We start from the raw sequence: 21,202 nt of genomic DNA on the forward strand, positions 1-21,202 counted from the left end.
CTTTGCACAGGTTTCACATTTCACCCAATTTCCTCATTTTCTAATACTCAGAAAGTTAAACTTAAAAAAAATAAGGTAATTGATAAACGAGACAGATTAAATAGAAGGCAAGTAACACTTGATTGCAAAAAGTAGGATTTGGGGGTAAGGATAGGTAGAAGAGAGATCTTCCAATACACCACGGAATATTATTATATTCTAAAATGTCAAAAGGATCACATTTATTTTTAACAAACTAAAGAGAAGGAGGGATTAATGTATACTCCAACCTGTGTGACAAAGTTAAAACTGGAGTAATCCATTAAAGAGCTGGGAAAAGAAAGCAAGGATGAAAGGAGTCATCATGTTTTCACAGACCACTACACGTAAAATACCTTTTTACTATATCTTCTCCATTCCAGCATGGCAGTCCGTCAGCAGCGGCTAAGTCATTAACACAAAGCTGATCAGCCAGGATCCCATAAAATGTCCTGTGCAGTCGAAGGTTGTTGATAAATTCTCTGAATGGAAAAAAACAAAGAAAACAATTAAAACCAAAAATCCATAGCAAATGCCATATAAATGGCATAATTTGTTATGTAAAATGTTTAGAATGCCATTTTTTTGTTTTCTCTACTGATTTTCAGATATTCTCTAACTTTTGTAACAATCAAGATAACAACTACATCTAATAAAAAAAAGAACCCTAGTATTCAAATTAATTTTTTTGAGTAAAAGTTTTCACTGGGTATGAATCTTATATAACTCCAAGTCTAACAATTGTGTTCACACTTGTCCACACACACAAACACACACACTTCCTTTAGCTTACCCTAAGTCCTCACTGTAGCGCTCCAGGCATCTAAACCACAGCATTAACTAATTACTTCCTTTTCCATATAGAAATGTCAGAGGTTTATAACATGTTAACTGATAGCTTACTGATGAAAAGTTTAGTAGATTGATTCTTCTATCTGGGTCTTCTTTGGTGTCTAAGAGCATAAAGTAATATGTCTTTCCTAAATGTGCAAAGCCCAGATATGAACATATTTCAGAATCATGAAAATAAAAGTTATTGGAAGGAATAATATTTAATATATTAACTGCATTTTTCTTCCTCTCACTCTACTTCCCTTCCCCCATCAATTATAGAAATGGAAAATTCAACACAAAAGCAATTTGTTATCTTTTTGCTTTGTTTTGTTTTGTTTTTAGAAAGCCAAGACTTTTGAATTTTAAAATCAAGCAAGACTTTGAGGTCCCAAGAGCTTGATTGAGTTTTGGCATTTCAAAAACCATGTCCCAGAGACTTTAGTTTTGAACTTCTTTTTACATAAACACGTTTTCAAAAAAGAAAAGAAAAGCCACTAGCTTGATACGCAGGAGATAATTTCTGGACTAGAAGGGAGGGGTAAGAGTAGGGGAGATTGAAAGGAAAGCCAACTTCGGAAATTCATGGCATGAGTAGTTGAAACGTAGCAATTATGAAATTATATACCTATCTGAAATTAAAAAATAATAATTTCTTTAAAATGAGATCAAATAGGAGGGCTGGCTATATATTATAACTGAAATAACCACTTTAAAAAAATAAATACAATGTTGACAGCACTGATGTTCAACTGTATTAATTTTATAATTGTCTCTCTTATTGGCTTTCAAAGAGCTATTTTTGAGAACCGAAGGAATTGTAAATAACCATTAACTTGTACGAAGGATAACTGTAATTTTCAAATATGCAACATCTGAAATCATAGAAAAGATCAAGAGTGCCCACGGCAAGTGTTTGATGAGTATTTAACCACATTTTTTGCAAAGTTTGACCAGGCAAGTGCTAACAAAAAGGTGGCAGAAAGCATAACTCTAACTCAACTCTAACTTATGCTCAATTAAAAAAAGAGATTTAATTTTTTGCTAGCACAGTAACTTCTTATTTATACCTTAATTCAGTTTTCTCTACTGGAAAGTATTTCCCTCCATGATGCTATATCCCTACTGGGGTGCACGGACAAAATTCAATTCTCATGTTGCAGCTACTAAAACATAACTGACGAAGCTGATTTGTTCTTTCCTAGAGAGATGGAGTTCAATGAATGGAAAGACATGTCCTGAATCCATTCACTATAAATGACCACCTATTTGGAATCAAAGAGTATTCTAGAAATGAAGACACCTGGCATAAATGGCTGGAATGCTGAGACCTCCAAATCAATGGTGTAAACCTGACTAGGTATATTTTATGCAATCCAAACCTCCTGTTCCAATCTTGGTGAATGGCACTCTTGTTTCATTTATCCCTTCACAACCAATAGATCATAATGGGAAAGCTGTACATCTTTCTTTTGCAGTCCCCTTTCCCAGTGCTACTGCAATTGCCTTAGTCCAACCTCTTATCACCTGTCTCTGGAATGATTGTACTAGGATGACATATCTCTAATTTCCTGAACAATCAGCCCCCATCCTCCATGAAAGCCACCTCTTAAAATTCAAATCTGATATTCCACAGATTATGTCACTCAATTTCTTAAAATTATCAATGGCTAGCCATTCTCTGCAGCATGAAATCCAAATTTCTTGGAAAGGCATCTAAGGCACCCTCTCGCCTCAAATTCAGCAGCACCCCAAACCATACTTCAGGGTGTCACAAAAGCGAGATCCTTGCTGTTCCCCAAACATACTTCGATGCCTTTGCATGTGTTCTCCCCAAAAGGACTGTATCCTAGAAGATTTCTACTCATTCTAGAAACCATCAGCTATCAGTTATTTGTCACAGAGTATGAAATACTATTGAGTACCAAACTCTGCGCTGGAACTAGGAATTCACAGCTAAACCAGGCAGTTCCTGCCTTCTAAGAATGCACATTCTAGTGAAAGTCCATAATAACAATACACATTGGAGGACAAAGAAGAAATCAGGAAACATTTATGAAACAAGGTAACACTCTAGTGTTTCATGCAAAAACAAACAAGCAAACAAGAATAACAACAAAATCAAGGTAAGCAAAGGTAAAGAGGAAAGAAAATTTTGTGATCAGAGGAAGAAAATACAAGGATGTGGGGAAAAAAAAGCCTGCCCGTGAGCATCATGAGAAGTGATAGGTTTGAAAGACACTAGGAATCTAGAATTGACAGGTAAAGGAAGGCTTTTAAGATAACTTCTAATTGTCTTCCCCCCACACACACTTCCTGATGACTGAAGAGGTTGTAGTCATTCATTGAGATAAAAAATAAAGGGAACTATCACCTTCTCAATATCCCGCACTATTAACCTTATCCTATTCAATACTGTCATCTTGCCTTGGAACATGTCACTATTTTAGAATGTAATGCACTTATTTAAGTTTTATTTTTTCTCACCTGTCACCCTGCTGTAGAATAAAAGACTCAGGCAGGCGGGGATACGTTTTTTTTTTTTTTTGGTTTGTTTTGTTCTCCGCTATAGATCCTAAAGCAATGGTAAAGGCATATAGCAGACTCAATAAATGGTTATTGAATGAATAAATGACTGAAAACTAATTAATAATTAATTCTGTTCTCAATATGTACAGTTTGAGATTTCTTTGGAATATCCTGAAAGAAAAATCAAACAGAATGCTACTTTCAAACTTAGCATGTGTAGCACCATCTGGGGATCTTGCCAAAAGGCAGATTTGGGTGTAACAGTTCTGGGGTAGGGCCCAAGATTCCACAGTTCAAGGAAACACTCAGATGAGGCTGATGCTGCCGGTATAAGAACCATGACTACCATGAAGTTCGCTGTTGAATATGTGACCTTGGAACTCAGTACCCTGGACATGTGATGTCAGATTCATCATCTAGAGAGGTGGTGACTGAAGTCACGAATATGGATGGACTCTCTAAGCAAGTAGCATGCAGTCAGAAAAAGCCCCAAGGACTCAGGAGTAGAAAGAACAAAGGGAGAAAAACTTTAATTTTAGCGAGCAATTAAAACTACAGAATGAGGGAATTTGAAGTTAGAGAGATTCTCCACAATACTAAATGTCACTATAAGAGGTTAACTAAAACACTGAAAAATGTCCTTTAAATATGGTGATCATAATCGTTATGGACGGAGCTGTGTCCTCCTAACATTGATAAGCTGAAGCCGTAATCCTCAATGTGACTGTATTTGGAGACAGGGCCTTCAAAGAGGTAAGAGAGCTTAAAAGAGGTTATACAGGCGGGTCCCTCTCTGATATGCCTGGTGTCCTAATAAGAAGAAATGAAATGCCAGGCGTGCATGCACACAGAGGAAAGGCCATCTGAGCACACAGTGAGAAGGTGGCCATCTGCAAGCCAAGGAGAGAGGCCTCAGGAGAAACCAAACATGCCAACACCTTGATCTTGGACTTATAGCTTCCATAACTGTGAGAAAATTAATTTCTGTTGTGTAAGCCATCCAGTCTGTGGTATTCTGTTATGGGAACCCTAGCAAACTAATATAATAATTAAAGCATTTGAAACAGGGTAATAGATTTCCTATTTGCAGTGTGATGAGCATTAAAGAGAGGGTGAGAAACTGAAGTGGAGAGTTCCAAAAGCAAAAATTAAGAGTTCTGTTGGTGTGTATGCTTGTTTGAAAAAGGAAGAGATCTGAAAGTATTTGTGTGTGAAAGGGAAGTCAATAACAAGAGTATGGTGTCAGCTGCTTGTTCCCAAATATTCCATGTCTCTACCTTCTGGCCGCAAAGCCCCTTTCAGGTTACCGTTGGTCTTGTGACTGGCTCTGGATTCTTGTAAATGCATGCAGAAGTGGTATATGTTCCTTGCAGGCTTCAGCTTTTATTGCCAATGTGGCTTTGCCAGCGTCTGTTTCCTTCTGCTGTGATGACAGGCAATATTTCACAAGTGGGCTGCTGTCATTCTGGGGTTTTAAAGCCAGGAAACCTTGAACAGCACCCCCGGCAGGTCTGAAGTGGGCATAGGCTGCTAACAAACATATATATATATATATATATATATACATACATATATATATGTAAAATTTTATTTATTTATTTTTGTCCAAACCAATTATAGGTTGGGGTTGTTTTGCTATTACATCATAACTTAGTCTCTTCATTAATACAAAGGTAAGAAAAGCAAATGAATAATTGATGGATCACAAATTGAAAGCAGTAGAGTGGTTTGGTTTGGAGCAAATTCTCTGAGACCAAAATAACGGAAGAAAGTCAATGTGAGTGATGAGATAAGGTTTGGTTTGTGAGGATAAAAATTTGATGGGAGAGCCTACTTGGAACTCTACTCTGTGTTTGGCAGTCTTTAGGTCACAGGAATTAAGAGTAGCATTGCAGAAAGTGGTTGTATGAAGGCCCAGGGGTCTACATTGGAGACAGAAAAAAATAATAATTGGTGGGAAATGAAGGAGTTAAAACACTAGTAGCTATAGTGAGGTCAAAAAGATTTATCTACAGAGCCAATTAATGTTGGTCTTGTTACAAGAATCCACACTTCAGTTCCCAGCTCAATACTCGGCCGACAACACACCATGCTTCCTTTTCCAGTTCTACATGAAATGTCTCAATGAATAAAATATTATATTCTTTGGATGATTTAAAATTTAGGTTGCAGGAAGGGTGACTACATGCATACAATTATTTTTCTACAGTCATGAGAATATTTCCATTTATAATTAGTAGCATAGCTACTGCAGGGAGACATTAGAAGTTCCAGCTAATTATCCATGAGGGGCTGTGTTACATATGCCAGTTGCTCATCTTGGTCTTAAAACATCTCCAGAATACAGAAATCAAATACAATTACTAAGAGTAAAAGTTTGAAAATATTAAAAAACAAAACAAAACAGGAAAACATTCCTTGACAGAGTATTTATTCAAAGCCAATGTGTCAGGGCCACATATAGATTCATAATTTCTCATTTGGGCTTGCAACAGTCCAACAAATGATAGTCCTGCCTCTAGCTTTGCCCACCCATCTTCCCTTCACTGGATGCCCCATGCTGTTACAAGAATTAGCTTTAGAAATCAGCCCGATCACTCCCCTGCTCTAACATCGTAACAATTCAGGTCCAATGCCTTACTGTGGCACATCGTCTCTCTACTCTGTGTCCCTAGTCTCCTATGACAGTGCTGCTCCGCTCCTCTCACATACCCAAGCCAAAACCACACATGTATATTGCATAAGATATCTCAATATTTACTGGCTAACATTCCAGGTTTAGCACATGCAATTTCCTCTACCTGGAATTGCCTTTCCCCCGACTTCATTCTCCCAACCTTCTACCCACGCTTGAAGACCCAGTTTAAACCCGATTTTCTCTCTAACCCCTTGTCTGACCAAGCCATGCAGCATTTTTGTTGGTTCATCCTGTTTGTCACAGAGCACTTGTGTCTGTTTTACCGCCTGTTTGTCACATAGCACATGGCTCTTTGGTATCATCATTCCTCTGTTTGTATGTCTACCTCCCTGATTGGGCGCGGGGGGGCGGGGGGGGGCGGTGTTCTCTAAAGTCAAGAACCACGTCTTCTTTATCATCACCAGGGTTTGGATCACATTTTGATATGCAAAAAGCACTCAACAAATTCTTGTTGAGTTGGCCCCAGATTAATGTTAAGTTTCAACAGCTTTCAAAATTAGAAGTTTCTACAAGAAGTACATTTTAAAAAAATGATAATGATAATTTAAAGTCCTTAAAGAGTATAGTTGACTTGGGAAACTTTTAATGAGGAGACCTATTCCTAGATTGTGGAGAAATAGAAGGATCTTCCCGGTGCGTTGCATTAGAAAATGGAAGATATCTAAAGGTCAGGGCCACAAGCTGTGCCAGACTCTACTAAACAGGCTCAAGACAGATTATATATGGGATGCTGAAATTAATGTGTAGTGACACATTAATATTTAGTAACACTGCTGTGTATGACAACTATCATAATTAATACATCCCAGATATACTATATTACAAAAAAAGAGTTAAAAGGAACCTTAGAGATCATCTGTTCTAGAAGCTCTCTGTCCTGACTACATTTTAACATTACTAAGGAAACATGTAAACTGTCCACCTAGATTTCTCCCTCAGACATTCAGATTTATTGGTCTGGGGTAGGACCCAGGCATCTGGGTTTTTCTGAAAGCTTCCTACAGGATTCAAATGTGTAGCCAGGTTGGAAACCAATGATTTAGTCCAACCATCTTATTTTACAATTAAGGAAAATGAATATCAGAGAAGTAAAAAGATTTGTGAAAAATGACTAAGTTAGTTATTTAGTCAGGCTTTTAGTCAATGCAAACCTCAACATCTTTAATTCATTAACTTAATTAATTAAAAATGCCATAACTTAGCAATGTAAGGCTGACACTGGATGTTTGACAAATCAAAGTTGAGTGCCCCTTTATATGAATATTTCCATCTGTTTTTAAAATTTCACAGAAAGTATCACACTTTTAACAGAACACGCTTAGTCGATAGGTAGACTAGAAAGCAGATACATCACTTTTTCCTGCCAAAATCTGTACTTAGAAAGCAGTATGTTTAGACAGGATTTATCTGCATATGTCTATCAGTCTAGGTGGTCTGGTGCGGGAAGCAGGGAGTGGGATAAGTTCGGATCACTGGCTAATGACCAGCTTTGTACACTGTGCTAGCATGGCAAAGAGGAAAACCACTGTAGTACAATTGATCATTCATGGCTTACAGCCTTGTTTGCCCTGAGCTTACTGAAGGCAACAGAGAAACATGGACCAGCATAGTTATTGTTTCATTGCTTCCCATGCCCTTGAGGCCAGCAGTGCCAGAAAGGTCCCCTGATATGTCACGTGGAAAAAAAAAAAAGAAGAAGAAAAGAAAGAAAGAAAATGCAATTCACCCTGAAGTCGTTTCTTTGCTCAGTTGACATAGGATTGCCCAGTTACTACCGTAAAATTGAGCAACACTTACAATTGGCTGTACCATTACAATAGACTAATCATTTTTACTAATAAAAATAACATTTTTTTCTGAGTAATAAAATAATTACAAGGCAAATGAAGAACAAGTTAGCACCCCTCCCTCCTGAGGTAACCAATGTTACAGCCTGGTGTGCCTTCTTCAGCTTTATCTATGTGTACACTAGTAAGGAACCAAAACCAGATGGAGATATACAGAAAGACATAGAGATGGTCTAGTTTTGCAAAACTAGGACCAAGCTACACACATACACACGAAACCGGCTTTTCTCACTTGACAATATATCATGGACACCTTTCAGGTTAATAAATCTCAGTCTTACTAATTTTTATATAGTTGTATAATAGTCTATAACCTGGATATAGCAACCCTAGCATAATCTATCAAAGTATTCCACTAAGCTAACGTACACTTTAATTTATAAGGCTGACGTTTCTCATACGTATGGTTTGAAGAGTGGCAACCACGTGTTTCAAACTTTGCTGATTTTCTAAGGGCTGTTTTCACTTAAGCATATGGCTCTGATCTACATTTGACTTTGCATTTCATTTCATTAGCCGTTCCTGGAAACAGCTATGTTCAAAAGGGATACCACTCAATCTTATGTCTTCATCTAATGGGAATTTGTTTCAATTTTAAAACATTTATACTGTCACATATTGCACTTCCCTTCCTTTTTTCCATTGAACACAATATAAAAGAGACTATTTCTAATTTTGACCAAAGCTAATTATCTGGAAGAGTGTTGGAGAAGAATCTTATTTTCAAAAGGAACATTTCTGTGGATTGTTTCAGACCACACGTTTCTTTATTTAATGACATGTATTGATTTTTTTTTTTACCCCTAACATCAGTCCACACATAACACAGAGCCTAAATTAAAATCAGTGCCTCGCACACTGTTTGAAAATATCTGTAGACCAAAGGTCAAATGTGCCGTTTGCTAGTTAATGGCCTGAGGCAAAGTTAAGGTTAATGTGGCACTAATGAGCAGGCTCGCCCCTGTAGAGATGCCTGACCACAGTTGTCAAACAGTAGACTTTTAAAATGTCAGTCTCTTGCTCAGCAGAGGAAATGTATAATTACATGTTTCTAGATAAGATCTATTTTCTCTCGCTAATCTGAATCTCTAATCATTTTACTTTACTCCTGACTAAGTCATTCTATTTGACAAAGTATTTTTATAAATCTTTAGAACAGAAAAATATTTAGACTTCTATAGCAATAACAGTTCTCATTGTAAATGTTTGAAAACACATTTATACAGTTAGATTGGCTAAAGTGAGAATTGAAATTTAGTTTCTTGACCACTTTCTACACAGACTTTGTGATGCAATAAAGAGACGGGAGGAGAGGGTGAATATGATACTAAGAAGTAATGCAATGTGTGGCACCAGGCACATTTATCACAAACGTAAATGTGTTTCAAGCACACTGCATTCACATTTGATTAAAAAGAAAAATACGATGTTTTCTGAAGGAGTGACTCAGAAAGTCTGCTCTCTGAACCCCGCTTGAACTCACTGCTCATTATGGAAACTGTGACCTAAGGAATAGCACCATTCTCAAAGAGAAGGGGTTTTTTTGTGTGTTTTTTTCTAACTAAATGATTCCAGGTTTTTTTCCTCCTCATAGGAAGTCTTCTTGTTCATGTGACATGATTTCCCCTTATTAGAAGATTTACTGTGCTTTCTCCACAAAGCTGAAGGAGTTAAGATGGGTGGTAGGTTAGGGAGCACCAGGGCAAGCACAGGAAAGGAGACATGGAAGGGGTGCTGACATTACGCTAACATCCTTAGACGCCCTCTGCAGAGTTTCTTTTCTGACATGTGCTGCATGTTGAACATTCTTTGCTGGTGATTTTATACTAGCCCTGCGCTGCATGTTCAAAGCCATCTTGACCATTCTTATAGACACTGCTAGTCCTCACTTCTCAGCAACCCTCCAAACCCAACACATTACCACTTAATGTCCCAATAAAAAGCACCCTTTTTGAAAGCATCCGCCTCTAAAAAGGGTGATTTAAACCTGATGTCAAAACTGGGTTTTCAAAACCAGCTCTCATCTCGTTTAGCCATGTTGTAAAAATGTACCTTAAAATGCACTGATTCTGTTCTCCATTAAAAAAAGGACTTTAAACAAAGAACTTAACTCATTTATAAAAATAAATACTGGACCAAGTGTTCAATATTTAAAGAAATCAGATAGTACTGAGGAAATTGAGCATCTGTTCCAAAAAACAGATGTGATATAGTTTCTCCAACCTCATAACATTTTATTTTAATAAAAATATGCAATTGTTTGTTCAGTTCTACAAACTTCAGCAAGCATTAAGTTTTTTGGTAGAAAAAAAAATTGAGCACATGATTGAGTCAAGACCAACAAGAAGGTTTAGCCAAATGGATTATTTGCAAATCTTATGACTGTAATGTAGATTATTCACCCAAAGAATCATTTTGAGTACTTGTATTTTAAACCTCAGCATTTTAAGTCAAATCTTGAATGTTACTCTCTTTTTTGCAGTAAGCCATTTTCTGTGGTCACTAACCTTTTAACTATAAATTTCATGATTTAGGGGAAAAGAGAACAGATTATGGACAATATTTTCCTCTCTCAGTATTAATAGGACATTAATAAAATAATTTCCCTTTAATAATCTGCAAATAAAAGGGCTCCTTCCTCATTTCTTTCCTTTTTTTTCCCCTCTTTTTTCATTTTGTGATTTCAGTCAGCTATTCCTGGTTATCTCTATGCATGGACTTTTCTGATTGATGGACAATATTGTTCTCACTTGGATTTTCAGTTACTGTATATTTCTCAGTGCTAATACTTGTGTTCCTGGACTCTGATACAAACATGGACTTAGGGTCAAGAAATCTATAATTAATAGGGTTCAGAGAAAATGAAGTATTTTAGTCTGTAATTTTATTCTTATTATTCAAGCAAGTTTCACTGTGGGGGGGAGGGAACAAAAAAGCTTCTGAATGTTACAAGTGAGCCAGGTATCATTTTTTTCCTAACTTCTGATGGGTGGCATAGAATATTACTGAGCAGGGTTAAATAATTTATAATATCTTTTACTCAATTATGGCATCAAAATATTTTCGATGAGATAGTAATAATATAGTAATAATAAAGTAATGCCTCCTCCCATTATTATTCATATATGTTTATATAAGCAATCACTTACACTGAAAATGTATAAGAACCAAATACAATAAAGATTATAAATCCTTTGGGCTAACTCAATTTGCAGGACCTCAAAGGTGTATTGTTCCATTTCTAACAAGATTATTGCTGAAGGAGGGTAAAGCCAACACAGCAAAAGGAGCACTTTTATCTGCTGATCTTCAAAAGTCATCATACAGAATGAATCATGTTTTTGAGATCCTATCTTGATCTGAACTGAAAGTCTGTGACTCTACAAATATGGACTTAAACAAAGCTAATCATCCTAAAACTATCTTCAAATTTTCACCAGTTGCACCTCCAAGCAAAGATTCCACACATGGTTCTCTAAAGAGCATGGTGTGCCCCTGGAAATGGTTGATCTAAATTTCTGTCTTGGAGTAAAAATGGAAAAAAAAAAAAAGCAGTGCCTCTATCAAATTATATAATCCACTCTAGAAACACATTTCTTCTATTTTGAGAACAACTGTGGAGTATCTGGCACCTTTGTCATTTCCATTCAATATACAACTGGATAAAAATACAAATACCTCTTGGTGCTAAAGCTCCCCATTTCCCTCTATTATCTGCACCTGTCATTTAGACAGTTCCAATGCCACTGATAGATTTAAACTGATGAAAATATTCTTTGCTATGCAAACCAAATGCAAGAAAGTGCTTGGTACTCTTGTTGAAGATTGAGTACCTATGAGGCTTCTAAATACAATTAACTTTGCTACAATTAACCTTACTCATCATCCTGAGTTAGGCCCCATAGATTCTGCTAAAAATTCTGAAATAGCTTTTATACACTCCTATAAAAATCGCCAGTTTCCATATGACATTACCTTAAGCCTTCCTCGCCTCTTTAAGAAATTGAGGGGGAAAAATAGGAGCTGAATTTGAGGTTCTTTTCAACTCTGCAGATGTTCACTGACTTTTCAAAGAAAACGGAAGTTTCACTTTTTGTGAAAAGGAAAAAAAAAAAGAAAGAAAACATGCTCTCAAATATATTTTTGACAGGGAGAATTTCATTTGCAGTTTCGTTTTCCTAGTGGGGGTATATTCGGAGCCATATAAATGAGAAAACCCTACAGCTATGATTATGAACACTACTGAAAAACTTCCAGTTCATCTAGCAAAGCTGTTACTGGGAAATAGAAGGTTTGGGAGCATCAGTTTGAAAACTATCCAATTTAAAGGTCATTCTGTCTATGGCTGCAAAAAATACTTTATTATTTCTATGGTGAGAAATTTGGGGCGATTTATTTCTGCTCACATTAACTTAAAGTTGACAGCCTCCATATTACAGATGTTGCAAATTAACCTAAGAACCAAAGCATTATGGATCATTAATGTAACTTGAAGAGTTTAGAATAAATGTCATGCTCCCTGAGATAAGCCTATCCTCATCCTAGCAAGCTAGCTATAAGAGTTCTAATAACAACCAGTGATAGCCACATACGTTTTCTTTCTAGAGTTTTCAGTAATTGTTACCATCTAAACAAAAACTGGGTATGTGTTGGATACCACACATGTGCTCATAGCCACATCTAGGACCAATCACAATTTCAACTTCTAGTTCATATCAAATACTTGAAGCCATCCCTCTTTTCAGCATAAGTAGCGGTGTTTAATGCTACTTTAATTTTGTATTATTTGGATTTAGTTTCAGATATTTCATGGCATGGTAATTCATTTTTCCATGAATAGCTGGAAAGTAAGAGCAAACACAGTTTGTAAAGACTTTATTTTTAACATTACATTTTAGGTGATACAAATTGCTTTTCAAGGCACAACATTTTGCATGTATTTGTTTATGAACTTTCTTTCTCCGGGAAGTTTTTATCAAATTCTCAGTGGGATACATGACCCTCAAAGGTTAAGCACCACCAGCCTAAACTTTTGCCATATGTTTGTTCTGCCTTCTGGCATTCCTTCTTCCTGCGTGCCTGGTTTCTGACCCGCTGGGGTCCTGCCCTTCATTATTCATGTAGGTCTGGAGGCCGTCCTGCCTTGTAGCTCGCATTACCCCAACCCTGCTCTGGCCTGGCCTCTCGCCCCCTAACCAAAGCCTGGCCTTGGCCTGCCCTGCCCTCGGTGCTCTCTCTACCACCACTAACTAAGCACTGTTTTAAATTAAACAGAAATGTTCTCATTGAAGGCAACATGACCTTTATTTTAGTAAATTAAACTTACAGGTAATAAATAATAATGGCACCTCAAAGAAGCATTAACTTCCTTTAGGAAATAAATTGGAAATTGCTTTCTCCAATCCTATAAATGATATTAAGTTTTTCTCAAAGAGTTAACTTTTTCCTGACCTCTGGATATTTTCATTCACTGAGTGCGTGTGTACACAATTCATCATTAAGACCAGTATATCAATGCTGATTTACCCATCTACAAAAGCACACACATCAGGAGAATTGTGCTAAATAAGGTTTAACTATGTAGCTATAAATTAATGCATTTTTAGGCTAAGCTGACCTATTTAATATGAATCTATTCCACCTGTATAGCAATAATCCTAAAAAATATTTTTTTTTCATTTAGTATATGTTTAGATTTTTTGCTATGTGTCACTAATTCTTTTTAACCTCTTTGCCCTGTTCTTCTGTGATGTATAAAGCAACAATTAACTTTCTTTCAAGGACAGTCACATCCAGAATCATAATCACATCCTGACTTATTCCTCTCCTTAAACTGCACAATTTCAATTGTCCTCTTTAGTTCCCCACTCTCAATAATGAAAGTGTTAATGTTCTATGTGATAAAATGCTCACTCAAATCAAGATTTAATAAGCATATTAGAATAAAATGGAACTGCCTGATGATAACAATATTCTAATTAGGTTCTGGAGAGAAAACTGAGGAAAACAACAATTCGTAAAACAATTTAAATGATATTTTTATTTCCAACATTAAAAATCCAATATCTCTAAAATTTACCCTTTCCCCCACCTTCACATCAAAATCTTCTCTGATACTAAAAATATTTTACTTTTACGAAGCACCCAAGACAGTCGCTATTAGCCCAATACACACCTATGCGTGTAGCCAATACCCTTAATTGGTGCACTCTTAAATGAGAGGCTTGGCTAATTGGAATGCTTGCTGGAGAACAGATGGGGCACTGATGTTGAGATTCTCTGTCTTAATTTATTGTCCTGGGGTTTTCCTAATTACTCACTTAATTGGCATAGCCACACCACTTTGAAATAATAATGTACAGCTAATTATCACTGATTTAAGCCTGCTAATAGCTTATTCTTACCAGCTAACATCAAGAAATCAAGCAGAGAGCAGGAACTGCCATAGGGAAATCACTCTGCCTGGGCGGGTTTAGAAAATTATATGAGTGCAATGTCCTTTACAACGGGGCTGATTTGGTTCCTATCCCAAAAGACTAAATAGTGATGCTTTGCTAGATTTGTGAGGAAGCAGTAGCTCTTTGCCTTTCTCAGCTTTTGGAGCTCTTTGTAACTGGTATGTGTCAATAACTCAAAGTCTTCATTAGCTAGTTATTAGTATTCTACATAAATAGAAACAAATAGGGTAAAAGAATAAGTACAATCACATCTCCAAAATATAATCAAAAGAATTCAATGCTATGCTTTAGCTCCCCTCCTTCCAAGCTAAAAGACAGGCCTAGTCCATGAGCAAGCTCAGCACAACTCTCAGATCCAGGGACAGATTTGAAGGAAAATTTCCTTCTTCAAATGTTAGAAATAGAGCAAGGAAACGGCAATGTATCAAACAGAAGGTTTCTCTATGAAATAAATATAGAGAAGGAAATGGGACAATACATAAACAAAAATTGGGGGAGGTGTAATTTTTTTAGGAACTTGGGAATTTATAGAGAAATAGCTATATTGGGGATAAGACGCTATGCATCTGCCTTACTTTACACTTATTCTGCATTTATTGTAGGTACTTTTTCAAGCATCTCGAAGTCAGACTCCCTAGAAGCAGTGCCTGAGACAGGAACTGGGATGCAGTCCATTCATTCATGGACTGCTCTTAAGAGAAAGGTAGTGAGGAAAGCCAAATATGGTGGGCAGGAAGACGGTAAGTAGGAATGTGCTCTCTCAGCTTCAGCCAGACTCCATAGGGAGTGCTGAAGCATGAAATTTGGTCTCACTGCCTTGAGTAAAGGGCAAGCCTTGTATGCCCCAGTGTGTCGGGCACTACCTGTGAGCAGCTGCCAAAGGAGTGAGGCATGTGTGAATTTAACTCCCTCACCCAGGTAGATGAGATGGTATGATAGTCAGTCTCTAGGATGACCCCCAATAATCTTTCCTTTCATGCCTTTGTGTAGTCCCCTTCCACGTTGAGTAGAGCTGACCTATGTAACCTATAGGTTACTGCAGAAATGATAGTGTGAGACTCTGCCTTGCTCTCTCTTGGATTGCTGACCAAAATGTTCTGAGGAAACTCAAGCAGTCCTATGGAGAGCTCACTGTGACAAGAAACCAAGGCCTCCTGCCAACAACCATGTAAGTCAGCCATCTTGGGAGATGATACCTCCAGCCCCACAGAATTCTTTAGAGGATTACACACCTAACTGACATCCTGACGGCAATCTCCCTGGGGACCATGAGCCAAAACCTGACAGCTAAGCAGCTCCCAAATTCCTGACCCCCAGAAAATTGCATAATAAATACTTATTGTTGCTTTAAGCCACTAAGTTTTGGAATGATGTCTTAGGAAGCAGTAGGTAACAAATACAGATGGCTCCTATTTGTTGAGGGCAATTCCCCAGAGAATAGGGCAGGGGTGAGTTCTCAGCAGCCACGACAGAGCACCCAGCAGGTAGATAAAATAGCCAGGTAAAGGGATGGGAACAGGGCGCCAGCAGCATCCACTACCTTAGTTACCTCTCATGTTACATGTTTCCACTAAACCGCCCACTCTACTTACATACACAATGGGATGTCATGGCTTGGATAGTTACAGTTTAAAAATGGTAGCTGGCAAAAACTTAGAATTCTAGTCCTAGTGAAAATATTCTTCAAAAATGAAGATATGTGGAAACAAAAGCTCAGAGAATTCATCACTAGTAATAAGCAATAAAAGATATACTAAGGCTAAAACAAAATGACTCAAGATGGACACATGGAACTGAAAAGAAAAAGCGCACTAGAAAGAATGAAATATGTGAGTAACCATGGTAAACATGTACTGTTTAACAACAATAATGATGTCTTAGGGGTTGTTACAACATTGTTAGGAGTAAGATATTTGTTGACAAGAGCAGCACAAAAGATAGGGAAAGAGTAATGGAGTGAGACTGTTTTCAGACTCTTATGCTGTTCAGTGAAGTGGTAAGTTCAAATTGAAAGTACATCGTAAAAATTAAAAATGCATATTGTGATGCTATGATAACCATTAAAAATAATACAGAAATGCAAATCCAAAAAGCAATGAGTATAAAAAAAAATAGGTACCTGTAAAACTCAAAAGGCAATAAAAGATAAAGAATTTAAAAATAATAATAATAACCCACAGGGTAAAGGAAAAACAAAGAACAAGATGGCAGCCTCATACTCAACTACTGCACTTCACAATAGTATGTATCACTGTCAAAATGAACTAAATATTCCAATTAAAAAACAAAAACTGATTAATTATCACATAAGTAATACTGTTGGCTAGCCAAAAGAAAAAAGATAGGTAGTGAGTCAAATTATTTATAAGTCAACAATGGTTACATTAACATAACCTCGAAAGAACTGTTTGAATACTGGAAAGCTATATAAAATAAATTCTTATTTTGTAACAAAAACCTTAAAAACAACTTTTAATTAGGGTGCCATAAATCTAACATATTTTTAAACAAAAATTATATATAAGATATACCACAAAAGAAACTAAATCTAAAGTAAACTATGGCATAATTTTTAAAGACTAAGGCTTATTTGTATGTAAAAATGCATTCGAAATGTTTAACAAACATAAAATAGTGTTTATCTTCATTTACATTGGCAAAACCACTTATTCATTTTAATGATTTAATTCATTTCAAAAAAATTTCTATTTTTTCAGCTACTAGAGCAGTTATATTAAGCTACAGAAACTACTAAATTCTGTTGTTCCACAGTTTTTTTGTTGCTGTTATTTTCTTTTTCATCTTTTTAAATTTTTTTTTTCAGCTACAGTTGACATTCAATATTATTTTATGTTAGTTTCAGGTATTCAGCATAGTGGTTAGACATTTATATAATGTATGCAGTGAGTCCCCCAATTAGTCTAGTACCCACCTGGCACTATACATATCTGTTACAACATTATTGACTATATTCTCCACAGTTGTTTTTAAAATAGTTTCAAATCGGTTTAAGTTTATAGAAAGTAGTTTCTGCTATAGCATTTTCTCATTGGAACTGCTCAAAGTAAATAAAGAAAGAAAACCTAAGAAAAACTGTTATGGATATAATGCTACTTTATACAAATTAGCTCAGGAAATGTTAATTTTTTTAACCAATTTTTTTAAGCATTGTGCAAAGCACTGGCTTCATTTAATGATTTGAATGGTTCAATTGAAAAATCATTTTTTTCTTTGTCTACCTTTTTTACACTAAACTTCTTTTTTCTTTTTTAAATTAACAAGTCATAGCAGGAAAGCCCAACAAGTTAATAACTCTTCTTAGCAAATTATCTGGATAATCACTATATATATTATACATATTATGAAAAAATTATCTATGATTAGTATATTAAATGGCAAAAAAAAGATTAAAAATTGAGTATCATTATCTCTCATGAAAATTTTGCCTGAAAAAGTTTGAACTATATTCTTTCAATTAGGAAAACATAATTTAAAAAAACACTTTTCATAAACTTTAAAGTCATAGTACATATATGTGTGTATATATGCATTCATACACAAATGCACACATTTTCTCAGATACAGAAAATTAGGTTAAGCATAACTCTCAATTCCTGGCTACTATCATAATTTAGTCTTAAAAAAAAATTCACTTACTTTATTATCTCATTTTTTCTTCATTACTCACCACTTTTCCTGTCCTTTTATAAATGACCATTTTAATGTATTTACTATAAATATTTTGCTGCATCCTTTTCTTTAAAAATACATACTGATTTTTATGTATTGGTTTGTAATTTATAAAAATGGTATTGTGCTATTATTCTTATTCTATTTAATACTTTATATAATAATGATATTTTTGATGTAAGAAAATATGCTTTTTTTTCCTTCTGGTTGCTTTATAATGTTCCAAAGTCTTACATTTTACTTTTCCATTTATCTGGTTATGGAGATATAGCTTGTCTCTATCCCTCAGCTACAACAAATATTTAACAACGTCCCTTGTGGATATTAGGAAAAATTTTTCTAGGATACATGCTAAGAAAGTAGACAAGTACATAGAGTATATAAGTTTTACCAGGTACAACAAGCTTCTTGCTGGAATGGCTGTACTAGAGTACCACACGATCGATCGTCCATGTAGAAGTCTAATCCTATCAACAGAACATCCCTTAGAATGGAGTTCACAAAGGTAGCCACAGATAGCATTATAAACATATCTTTGTTCGAATCTATTTATTCACTATAACTCCAATCAAAACTCAAGAAAAAGATTATAAAATATATTTGAAAAATTTCCACAAATATCTAAGAGAATGTTGAAAAACAAGAGTAAATAAAATGGCTTACAAGATTTTACAGAATTCTTCAATGCAAAAACAATAGGGAAAAATAAAAAAGAATATCATATCCCTGGGGAATTGTTAAGCTTAGGGCCATCAGAAAAGACATGAAAAACACAGTGGTGGTGATCCTAACACCTCACCATTCACCTCAATTTTTCTGGTCTGTGTACACTGAGGTGGACTCGGAATGGTTGGCTTATCGCAAACTGAGCCAGAGGGTGACACCAACTACATCATCCTTTCTATATGGTGTCCACTAGAGCAAATAAAAATATGTTCTTAGAGGGCCAGTTGAGTGGGTCAGTTGGTTAAGAGCTCTCTCAAGAGTTTGAGCTCTGAGCAACAGCGGTTAGAGTCCCGGCCTGAGCTGAGCAACCGCTGAGCTGACAACAGGTGGCAGGATGGCTCAGCTAAAGAAAAAAATATATATGTTCTTACATCTGCTACCCAGCTAACAATTTTGCAACTGTGTTTTTATCTTTACCAGTCAGTAAGAACAATTAGAAATATTTCACTTTCAGCTGCCAAAGAACCCCTTCACTGTTAGACCTCAGGGTGCTTCTCCCACTCCATGACTGACAGGAGCCTTGATTATCTGAACATCCTACAGGATACCATACTGATAACATTTTGATCACATCATCCTAGCTGCCTTAGCAGACACATGCATGCCTCTGGAGGGAAAAAATGTTGATATTTCTTGTGCTTGACTATTCAGCAGGGATTCTAAATATCTAGGCGTCTACATCTTATTGGGATACTCTTCTAATATATACGGTAAATTTCTGCACTCAGGATGATCTAGCATGCAAGATTTTTGGGGTTTATTTGCATATTTAAAAAACATATTACAGAGCCGGCCGAGTGGCACAATGGTTAAGAACTGGCTTGGGATGTCAGAGGGCCCCAGTTCGGATCCCACATATGAGGGCCAGTGACACTGCCCTCCACAGTTAAGATGCTGAACAACAGCTCGACCTGGAGCTGGGCTGCCCTGAGTCACCGGCGACAGCTAGGCTGCAGCCCCTGCTGCAGTGGATTGCCATGGGCTACCATGTGCAGCCAGCAGCCAGCGTGAGCGGCCAGCAGCCGCAGTGAGTAGCTGTCCAGAAGCCGGCGACTGATCTGCCTCGCCCGGGAAGAGTGCAATGATGGTGCCAACTTGGGCCAGTGAGGCAACGTCCTCCACAGCTAGACTGAGGAACAGGACGATAGCAACTTGTCTGTCCCCTTCCCCCAATTCCCCAGCGCTGTTCCCATTCCCCAATAAAAATCTTTTAAAACAAAAAAACATATTACACACTCAGGTGTACTGCTCTAACCCATTTATAAAGTAGCCCAAAAGAGCTTTTGTATGAAAAAGTGTCTATAGCTTCGTGTTTTGCAAGCTGCTCTGACATTTAGTCCAGATGACCCAGGTCATCCATTCAATGGTGCCTGAAGTACTTGGTGGCAAATAAGGATGCTCTACAGAGACTAGAAAGCCCCATTTGGAGACTCATAGTATAGACATCAAAAGTTTTGGAGTCAAGTCATTCCTTTTTTGCTGAAAACGGTCTTGTTTGGTTGGTTGATTGGTTGGTGGGTTTGCAACTGGTGGTGATAGAAAGTACTCACTTGACTGTGAGCTTGTAAGAGACTACAACCTGAGGTGCCCATGATGAACTAAGTGCTGTATGATCTGCCATGCTATAAGATCAGGCTTGCATAGAAGCAATATATTATCAAGTGAAAGTGAGCTGTTAAAAATCAGGCTCAAGCAGGTGCAAAAATTGCAAGAAAGATGCACAGAAAGAAGCCCAGACTTACTCAGCACCTACTTCTTCTACATTCCCCCCCTACTGTAATTGAAAATGTATGACCTCATGGGGAATGATCAGTTGATGAAGGATAAATCAAATTCAGGTATAGTTTATGGATAGGTCTGCACAATATAGAGGCATCAGGCAGAAATGCACTGCTACACAAATTAAGCTCCATTCAAGATTGGAAATTTAGAAAAATGTAAAAATGAAATGCTTAAGTGGGCTCATTTGCAGTATCTCTGGTTGTTCACTCTGCATGGCATGAGACTGGCCTGTGATGGATTCACCCTGATTCATGGGCAATGGCTAATGGAGAACGGCTGGACAGGGACACAGAAATGATGACTTTGCAAGACTGGTAACAAGAAGGTCTATTCAATGGCCAGAATTGCTACACATAAAACTTTCCACTCATCTGAGTGATTGGCCTGTTATGGATCTACCTTGATTTGTGGGCAATGGCTAATGGTGGCTGGTTGGCTGGTCAGGGACATAGAAATAATGAGTTTGCAAAATTAGTGGCAAAGAGGTCTATTCAGTGGCCAGAATACATACTTTAAAAACTTTCTACTCATATGAGCCCCTCATTGTTCCTGAGCCATTCTGTAATACTTTACCTGCATCGGGTTAGTTTTGTTAGTGAATAAACCATGTTTAGTGCTGGGTT

General features: G+C 36.8%; 1 protein-coding gene across 1 annotated transcript in view; it reads right to left on the reverse strand.

Annotated features, from left to right (window-relative positions):
* The window catches only part of GPC5 (glypican 5), a 1,048,823-nt gene that overhangs the window by 995,146 nt on the left and 32,475 nt on the right, over positions 1 to 21,202 (reverse strand). Inside the window, exon 3 of the mRNA XM_019668718.1 lies at positions 375 to 500. Within this exon, the coding sequence (XP_019524263.1) occupies positions 375 to 500 (126 nt within the window). The remainder of the gene's footprint in view (positions 1 to 374; positions 501 to 21,202) is intronic.

Source organism: Hipposideros armiger, unplaced genomic scaffold, assembly GCF_001890085.2.
Source record: "Hipposideros armiger isolate ML-2016 unplaced genomic scaffold, ASM189008v1 scaffold_534, whole genome shotgun sequence".
Lineage (NCBI taxonomy): Eukaryota > Metazoa > Chordata > Mammalia > Chiroptera > Hipposideridae > Hipposideros > Hipposideros armiger.